Genomic DNA, 10,208 nt, shown 5'->3' on the forward strand with positions numbered 1-10,208 from the left:
CCCTTCCCTTCCCTTCCCTTCCCTTCCCTTTCCTTTCCTTTCCTTTCCTTTCCTTTCCTTTCCTTTCCTTTCCTTTCCTTTCCTTTCCTTTCCCTTTCCCTTTCCCTTTCCCTTTCCCTTTCCTTTCTTCTGATATAGAAAGCAAAAGTGGGCAATAAGAGAAAGTAGCCCCACCATAGGTGGCTGGGGAGCATGCAGACCTGCGTGAGTGTCCCAGCAGTCCCCGGGGAAGGAAAGCTGGAGCCACCGAGCTGCCTGTAGGCACAGGTTCGCTGTGCTGCCTAATGGGGATGCTCTGCAGTTGGGAAAAGGGGTGCAGAGGGTTCCAGGCGCCATGCCTACTCCCAACTCTGATTCGTACACAGCCACAGGGAGCTGGAAACGAGGACGGTTTTGTCAGCCGTTAGTGACTCCAGCTAGTGGACAAATAGCCCCTGAATGTGCTACTGTGACCTCTAAGCTGTGACTAATGGGATAAATCAGTAACCCGATGGCACCGCAGGACAGCTTGCACGGAAAATGCACGCTCCTTTGTCACCAAGTGTTGGCACAAACAAAGGGGAAAAAAAAAAAAGAAAGAAAGAAAAACCACAACGATCCGTCAGCATCTTGCAAAATCGGGCCAAAGCAGGGGGCCGGCGGGCGGGGAGCGGCAGTCGCGGGGCAGGAGGGGGGCGGCTCCACAGCAGCGGGTGCCGGCCCCGAGAACAGCGGGCGGCACCGGGGCAGCTCCCACCGGAGCACCGGCCCCGCAGCCGCCGGCACCGCGGCCGTACCGACAGCAGAGGGCGGCCGCCGCCGCCGCAGCAGCCCGCCCGCCGCCTCTCCATCCCTCCAGCCTCGCATCTCTTCTTCCCCGCATCCTGCATCCCCGCATCCCGAAATCCCCACATCTTCTCACCCTGCAGCCCGCATCTTGCGTCTCTGCTTTGCACCCCACATCCTGCATCCTGGCATTCCGAGATCCCCTGACCCCTGCATCCTGTGCCCAGCCCCACACCCCCCCAGCCCTGCGCCAGAACCTGCAAGCCAGCAGAGCTGCTCAGCAGCCCAGCAGCCCCACATGCAGCAGCTCGCAGCCCAAGCTTCTCCATGTCTTGGCCCAGGGCATGAAGTGAGTGCTGCTGGCAGTGCTGCTGCTCAGAGATCTGGGCTTTATTGTGGTTATTGCCCTCAGGGGCAATGATAACTGCGACCATGGATGTGGCTGTCTCTATACTGGGCCTTTTTCCCTGAGGTCCTCTTATTAACTCTGCTGGCAGAGTTGGGAGCTTGCTGGGATCTGGAAAACTCTTTCTAGTGTGGGCTTGATGCAGTCTGAGGAGAGAGATTTACAAATGTGCACAATGCAGCAACAGTTACCGGTACACTCCTGGTCCCACCGTGATGCAGGATGCACCATGGGTAAAAGCAGCAGGAGAAGCAGCAGCAGCCTCTGCATATTCTTGGCCACAGTGCTACAACCCAGTACTTCACTGGGAGCTTTGTCCCTATCAGGAACATTCCCTCCCTATGCATGTAACAGATATTTTTCTGCAGGATTTTAGCAGTAGAAATGAATGCTGGAAACCTTGTGCTTTTGTTACACCAGGGCATTCTTCCTGCTGACTGTGAATTGACTTGATTGCATTTCTACAACTGGAAAATTCAATAAATGTATGTAGAAAAAAATGATTGTTCCTCCAGCTCTTAGCCTGCTCCTATCCATTTTCTTGTCCTGCTGGGCCTCACATTGGCAGCTCCTCACAGGAGGCCTATGGCATGCTTGGTCTGACCAGCCCACAGCAGAGCCCTGCTGTGCACTGAAGCCATGGCACCAGGTGCTGCTGCACTGGGAATGTTTTCCTGGTGTTCCCATGGCCTGCCTTAGCTGGAGCTTCATCCTGTTTTCTGCTCAGGCACAAGTATCTGCTTGCTGTCTTCTGCAGAGAGAAGGTACTTGAAATGGAAGAAATACCCTTCAAGTCACAAAAAGGAGCAGAAAACTCAAACCGTGGAAAATGTTTGCAGGCAAACAACAGAAAAAGCAGTGGGAGTCAACCGAAACATTGCATTTCAATACTTTCATGCTGGTTTTTTGTTCACTTGAAAGTAAAATTATTTAAATAGCAGAAGTCGTTTGAATAAAGAAAACACTATTATAAGTGCCAATAACATGAAAACACGCTTGACATTCCTAATTTTTTCTTCATTACTTTTATTTGAGAAATCTATTGGGCATGTTTTCCTTTGTGGCTCTCGTCAGAAAGTCAACAGTTTGAAGGAATCAGCATTCTTCAATTAGAAAATATTTTGCTGAAAACTCTTATCCAGAAAAAGCTGGAAGCACTTAGCACTGTAAGTCCAGCCGGAAGCTTTTAATTCCAGATCGTGTTCTACTTCCACTGGGGTGACAGGGGTGCTTCCAAATTAAGTTCATAGATGCAGCAGTGGTGGAACTAAATACACATTTCCTGATGCCTGTGCCTATCAATGCAGAGGTGTTCAAACAGATATTTACAAATACGAGCTTAACTCCTTCTCATACGAAGGGAGCAATCAAAGCCCAGTGATACTCAACGAGAAATCAGGGCCAGTGCAGTGGAGGCTTTCTCCCATCTTACTGTGCTGTCAGGAAGAACGATGCACATTGTGGAGATGGCCCAGTCCCCACCCTTCCTCAGTGAGTCAGAGTCAGCTTCTTGGGCCTTACAGACCTTAAGGCAGGAGAGGAGGATGGTCTCGTGGCTGAGTATAGGGACTGTGAGTCAGAAGAGTTTGTTTATGTGAAACAGAAATTTGTTCCTTTAGCGGATGCCTCTCAACAGCCTAAATGAGTTGCTACTAGAACATTTCAGCTGTAGGCATTTTAAAACTGGGGGGAGAAAAAAAAAGTCCGATCAACATTTGATCATTTCTGCAGCAACATCATATCCATCCATAACCAGCTGCATTGCTACGAAAGGGACAAGGACCAAAGTAAATACCAGCGAAATCCTGATTTGGGTCTCAGGCCAACCAAACTCCTGCTGGTTTCACTGGGAATGTTGATTAAAGACCTCCAGCTGTGACCCACAACAACCCAGCCAGGTTACTCCTGCCACTTTGGAAGGCTTGAGTGAAATTGGAAAGGGGGATGCAGCCCCAGTGAGTTTATCAGCTCTGAGCAGCGTGTTTGTAGGCAGATAACCTGCAAGTACCTCCCTGCTTTGCCTCAGATTCCTAAGAGGGAATCAATAGGTCGCCCGTGTGCTGGTGGGAGATATTAAAGTCATTCAGCAACAAACGAAAAAACAACGTGCTTCAGAACAATCCTTTAGAAATCAGTCATTCATTACATGCAGTTAATGATCAGTTGGTGGGTTAACAGCCAAACGTGAAGTTAAGGACGATTAAAGCTTAAAACAAATTAACTGCTCGGTGACCGCGGCCAAAACAATGTTCTATTAATTTGTGGTGGTTACTTTTCTGGGTAGGCTCCCATGGAGGCTGACGAAGGATATTTTAATTTCTCAAGGCAATAGCACCATAGCAACAAATCTGCAAGAAGCCTGTCAGTTTGGTACACAGAATCTGTTCTGCGTAACGGTGTGTTGATCCATAAGTGTATTTAGCACTGCCATTTCGTTATGGATGTGGTGAAAAAAGTGAAATAGGGGCCTTGCTTAAGTAGGACAACTTCTTATTGTCATTTGGCTTTTGAAGAACATGCTGTACAGAAGCACACAGATCTTTTAATGGGAAGCTCCAGTCAGGGGAGATGGGCCTTGAGTACAAGGATGCTTACCCTTGGGTTAACAGTGAAGTAAACCACATGTAGGTTTGCAGAATTCAGTCCCTATTTTATATATAATAAAAGAAGAAGAAGAAGAAGAAGAAGAAGAAGAAGAAGAAGAAGAAGAAGAAGAAGAAAATAAAATACCCCACATTTGTACTTATTCACCTTCAGATTCCCTTTTCCCCAGGTGGGTTCCCAGGAGGACCCTGTGCTTCAGGAACACACTGGTGATCTACATGGTGAGGAGGTCAGGGAAGTGCATGGAGAAAGGCAGATCGAGCAGGTACACATACTTCCATGCAAACAAATACTGTGGTGAGGGAGAAAGAATACTGACATGCATCATAGGCATACCTAGCTTCCTTTCTGTCGCCAGTGGAAATCACTGCAGTGCCACTGAGCTTGGCAGTCCTTGGATTGTTTTCCAAAAGTGTGGCTGGAAGGGAAACTGTCAAGAAGCACCAGCAAATCCCTGCTCCCTAGAAACACACGCAGTTGTACCATTCTGGATGGAACGCCCCATGCGTCTCACTATGGTGGAGATGCCATGGCCCCAGGAGGCAATTGCAATATGCAGCTGTTCTTACCATTAGGAAGTTTCTCCTGACAGCTGTATTGAGCTTCCCTTGCTGCAATTTAATCTCATTATTTATTGCCTTATTTACCTCCACGCGCTGTGGAGAATGGATTATTCCCCTTCTCTTTGGCATGGCAAAGCCAAATTGCATGCAGCCCCCCACCGCTCACAGCCCGATGAGGGGCATCCACCCTTCCTTCTCCTTGCTGCTTGACAGTCACCAGTGTCCTGTCCACCCTGAGCAGTCCACAGCAGCACTCCCCACACCTGTTCTTTTCTGCTACATATCTTTTATTCAGTGCTGTCTTGCCATCTTTAACCCCTTGCTGGAGTTGTCTCTGGCTTTGAGTCATTCTCAAACTCAGATCCCCATCCTTTAGATGCATCTCATAGGATCAGCCCAAGCACCTTCCCCTTTCCTTTGCACCCACATTGTTGTTTTGTTCCCTTCAGGCTCCTGGAGGTACAGGCTCCACAAAGACAGCTCCCGAGCTGTGGGGTTGCACTGTCCACATGTGAGCCTGCGGCCAGCTCCACATTAACTGAGAAGAAAGATAACTGAGAGCACGAAAGGAAAAAGACCTCTGTGTGTAGTCAGTGCATGGAGCCAAACAGATATTTCATCCTGTGTGGATTTTTTTTGTTAATTGTTGCTCTCATTTTTGTTTTATCAGATGGGGAATGACACTTAAGACCTAGCTTATTTGTGCCTCTTGTCAATGGCTCTTTGTTCTCTTTTCTTTTTCACTTCCTTATTTTTCCTCCCTGAACCTATAGCCATCTCTTTGTTCCCCCTGGCAGGCTGGCCGCTGGGATCTTACACCAGGCCACACCATTGCTCACAGTGGCAAGACCCACTGGGTCTGTATGCAGCCCAGGCTCTCTGTGAGAGACCCTGCTCTGCAAATGCAGCCCAAAAACAGCAGGCAGATGCTAACGGCCAGCTGGGCAGTGTTTTGGGAGACCCAGGACAGCTCCCTGTGGTTTGGATGCAGCTCCCACTCTGCAGGGGTATAGGCCAATTCCTCTGGGCTTTCAGGGGCAGAAAGCCTCCCCTGGGCTGTCCTGGCTGATAAACAGTGTTTTTGCTGCAGGGTCACCTGCCTCTTTATTATCAAAATAGTTTAAAAGCCAAAAAAAAAAGGAAACTTGGCAAAATGAAAACTACCGACAAAAAAAGAATCCACCCGAGATATCTGGGCCTCATCCACTCTTCTGTTAATTAGCTTTAATGAAAGCAATAAAACCAGAAAGCAAAGCAAAAGCCAGCAGAGGTAATTAGGATGGGCTTCTGGAGGAGCAGAAGCTCTGGGAAATGGGGAGATGGCTATGGGGAGCATCACCTCACAGAGAGCCCCAGATCCCTGCATCCTGCCTCTCCCCAAGTTCTGTTTCACGTGGCATCAGAGCAGGTGGGGTAATTATCACAGCTGCACTTTGTGCTGCTCAACAGGCGGAGCTTTCCAGGCTGCCTTGGGGATGCAGCAGTGGTAGCAGGCAGCATTCCTGCAGGCATTGCACTGTTAAACCCATACAGGCAAGCAGACCTCTGGGAGAACTTGCTGGGTGATTCTGCCTGCTCACTGCCAGTGAAAAGTTTCCAAGGACAGTGGTAACATTTTACAAAGCACATGTACAGCTGAAAAAGTCTTTGGGACTTTCTTCTCCTCTTCTCTAGGAAATACTTTTCTGCTATTCCTATTGACGTCAGCTGAAGATAAGGAACGTTTGCCCATGGTGCCTTGTTCAGTTTTCCATGTGTGGCTTATGTGCTGATTTGCCCTGTGTCATTGCCACGGTTTCAATCCGCTTTCAAATGAAAACACTGGGGTCCTTGCTTGTCTTATCATACTGACACAGCTGGCAACCCACCCATCTCTTGCTCCCAATGCCTATACTGCAGTGGGAGATCTCGAGTACATTGTAGTGGTTTGCATTTACAGCTAACAGAGTCTGGTGTTCAAAGCTCCTAGGTCACCTCTAGGTGAAGACCCCTCTCCTCCACTGTTGGAGCTGGGGAGCTGCAGCCTTTTTTGTTCTTCTTGCTCTGGCATTCTTTTTCAAAGGCATGGAGAACCTTAAAACTGTGGAAGATGTAGCATTTCAGGTAAAGGGAGGAAGCTTGAAAGGAAAAAATATCTCACATTGCAGCTGGATTCCATATCTGATTGTACATACCTATGGCAGCTGAGAGGCTGGAGGCAGCTGGACTTGGGCTCGGCACTGGGAGGCACTTGGGAGCTCCACCTACAAGCACCTGGGCAGGGCAGGGCAGGCTTGGACTGCAGGGTTTACTGAACTGTTTGCTCTGCACCCAGGGAATCCTGGCCTTTACTTTCCTGCCTTTGCTTTGCCATGCAGCATGGAGAAGCTGTGGCTCTTTCCATTGCGAGGCTGTGGAAGCTGTCCCACGGTGCACCTCTGGGCTGTAAGTAGGGCAGCTCGTGGGGAAGCTCACTCTATTCACTTCCAGTAAAACTGACACTTGTGCTGGATTGTTCCAAGTATTTAATCCTCACCAACAAGATCCTAGCAACTGCTTTCAGAAGAGATCTTTAAAAGTGAAAAAGGAAAAGGCTTTTCGGCAGTGCCCGTGGGATTTGTCCAAGTCTGACACCAAGAGGAAGTGGCTGCCTCCAGAAGAGATAACACGTGGAGTAACCATTGCTTGTCAGACTTCACAAGCAACCAGCCTGTGAGTGCAGAAGAAGCCTAGTAGGGCAGGAGAGTCTATCTGCCCCTCACCACCCAGCCCTGCTGGCAGAGGCACCCCACAAGGAAGGTGCTGAACCTCTTCTGAGATGCTGATCCACACAGGATGTGCATGACCCACCTCGGGATGCCCCAACATGCAGCAAGCTGCCAAAGCTTCCTCTCTTCTTTCCTTTCCTCTCCTCTCCCCTCCCCTCTGAGATGTTCAGCCTAGGGCTTGGGGTTAGCTGCCTCTCTCCAGATTGTCTCTGCAACTCCAAGGCAGAAATAGCACATTAAAAGCCCTTGTGAGCAGAAGCACAATGACACTGCTCCATCCCCACAGCAGAGCTCCATCTCTGTGTCCCAGGCTGTGGGACAGCCCTGTGCCGTGAAGAGCTCTAGGATGGGCAAACTGGTGACTGCCACACAGGACTCAGGACACGCAGTGCCTGCCAGCAGCTGTGGTCTGAGATGGGCTGAAAAGGATTTTAAAAGTGAGATAAAGGGATCACCTCCCACCGCGACTCCCCTGCAGAGGCACTGCAGATAGGAGGCTAGGGTTAATTTGTTTTCTGAATTAATTAGGAATTTGAGAGGCTTGAAGCAGTTGTGCTTAGTTTTGTTTTGTTTTATTTTGTTTTCAGGTTGATTTCAACAACCCATTTTGACTTTGAGCTCATGCTAGTGCCTTCTCAGTCAGAACTTAGCTGGAGGGGTGGGGGGGAGATTACTGTGTTAATAATGTGTGTGGGTTCCTGAGCCTTTCCCCAGGTAGTGAAAACTTGCCTGAGATTGATATCTTGGGTGATGAACACGTTCTTTTAAAAAAAAGCCCTGGCAAATATATATTTATATAAATTACAAATGATATATATATCAATTACAAATGAAGTATATAATAAAAACAGTGGAATCTTGTGCTTCCCCAGCCCTTTTCCCTCCTGGTGCTGAAAAAGCATCCTCAAAGGCACTCCTCTAGAGACAGGACAGGTCAGAGCCATCCTTCACACAATCTCCCTTTGCTTTCCTGGCTTGTTGCCCTCTCTTTGCTCCCTCATACTTCCCCTTTCCCTCCTTTCCAGCCAGCAACCAGCTCAGCAGCATCATCACGATCTCGCTGTTTGGAAGAAAATAAGGATCATCAGAGATGGCAGTTTTCCAGCTGTGGGCTTGCTGCTCTCACAAAGAGTGAGACCCCAGTGACGGCTCCATGGGGCAGGCCGTACCCTGCCCTGCACCAGCAGCACTGCATCACGTCATGCCCAGCAGCCCGCTCCATGTCAGTCTTGTCAAGTTTCTGCAGGAAAAAAAAAAAGAGAAAGCTTTCATTCTACAAGGCCAGCACCCCGCTCAGATTCTTTGTATCACAGGGAAAATGATAAGCCAGGATATAACAATGACCTACTTCACGTCTTGATAAAATAATTTCCTCTCTCTGTCATTTTCCTCAAAGAATAATATTTGACTAACACGAGCATGTAAGATAGAGCGGGAGGTGTAACAGACCAGCTCCAGCTCCGGGACAGACAGCAGCACCCTAGTGACCTGCACGGAACTAAGCTTCTTTATCCCACAGCTCAGCTCTGAAAACAGCTGTGTTCCAACCTGCGAGATGGGTGCATGCTGTAGGGCTGGGCCGACAGCTTTGAGGTCAGCGGCTATCACTCAGAGCATCCTCCATGCAGGATGGCAGCGCTGTTGGGGCTGCCCCAGCTTGCTGCTATGGTGCGGGTGGGCACCCCCCTGCACAACAACGGCTTAGATCATCCTCTCACACAAAGGGCTACTGTATCTGGCAGGGCACATTACAGTATAGCGCAGCCATGCAGCTCCCAGGCTGCTCCCGCCCTCCCAGTGCAGGAACAATGCGGACAGTTGTAGTTATCTAACCGGACCCCACTCGGCTCAATGCGTCAACTGTGTTGGGCCACCGAAGGTGTTCAAAAATGCACACATGGCATTTTTCACTTGCTGTGTTTGCATGAAGAGCTTTCTCAAATCATCTTTCAATACCCTTCAAACTGATATTCGGCTGGTACAGAGTGCTCACCCCTCTTCTCCCACCTACAGGAGCTTGTGCATCTGTCCTCTTAATGAGTTCTCATCGCAGCACTGATATAGGACATGAGTTTGCTATTTGTCATCACAGATAGGATGTGGCATCGCTCAGATATCCTCATGCCCACAGCTGGGTCAGATTGCATCCTGGTGCCAGCAGCTGTGGCTTGCTGCTCACCTTCAGGTTGTGCCTCATCCAACGTGGACAAAGGCTCTGCACAGCCTCAGCACGCATGGGAACAGGCTGCCCAAGGAGGTGTTGGATTCACTGTCCCTGGAGGTGTTCCAGGAAAGTGTGGGTGGCCCTGAGGAACATGGTTAGTGGCCATGGTGGGGGTGGGCTGACAGCTGGACTAGGTGGTCTTAGTGTTGTTTCCAGATTCTACGATAATTCATTTTATGACACATTGCCTGAAGTGACCCAAGCTGCAGAGCTTACCATGCTTTCCAGCATCACGTACCACTTCACAGCACCAACAACATGCATGGTTTGTGGGATACTGAGACAAAATACAGCTAGAATGTCATTAGAGTTCTCCTTTCCTCAGAACTGCTCTGAATGAAAGTGACCGAGTTGAGAGCCTGGGCTGCAGCTGTGGCCCTGCCCTGCACAGCGCAGCACACAGGGGTGCACCAGGCACACAGCAGCCACCCTCTGTCGTGTGCAGCTAGGAAGAAGTGGCAGGAGATGCCATCCCTTGCCATACATGCAGGGTGTTTTCCTTCCGAGCGAGGCTGAGCCGCACTGGCTCTGTCTGACACAACTGCTTCCACGCTGTGAAGATATTGCTAAAGCAGTACAGCTCTGAGAGGTACACAGGCTATAATTAAACTAAATTAAAGGAGAACGCTTTTGCTCTAAGCCAGGCACCCCCACGAGAGCTTGCAGCAGCACTATAACGCAAAGTACGCGCTGAGCCATCCCGGCTGTTGCAGCACACGGCTCCGGCTGTGCCCTGATGTATGCGCTGCTAGCAGAGCCCCTCCGCCCCGGCTCCACGGCCGCTGTCGGGCGGCCCCGACGGGTCCTGAGCACGGGGCGGCGGAGGGCGGCGCGGGACCCGACCGTGCAGGCGGCGCGCCCCCTCCGCTCCAGCCAATGGCGGCGTCCGATGGGGCGGG

General features: G+C 49.9%; 1 protein-coding gene across 1 annotated transcript in view; it reads left to right on the plus strand.

The window, feature by feature from the left end:
* RHOU (ras homolog family member U) overlaps window positions 335–10,208 on the plus strand; it is a 16,821-nt gene continuing 6,947 nt past the window's right edge. The window contains exon 1 of the mRNA XM_021390468.1: window positions 335–402. Within this exon, the coding sequence (XP_021246143.1) occupies window positions 335–402 (68 nt within the window). The remainder of the gene's footprint in view (window positions 403–10,208) is intronic.

Source organism: Numida meleagris, chromosome 3 (genome assembly GCF_002078875.1).
Source record: "Numida meleagris isolate 19003 breed g44 Domestic line chromosome 3, NumMel1.0, whole genome shotgun sequence".
In the NCBI taxonomy this organism is placed as follows: domain Eukaryota; kingdom Metazoa; phylum Chordata; class Aves; order Galliformes; family Numididae; genus Numida; species Numida meleagris.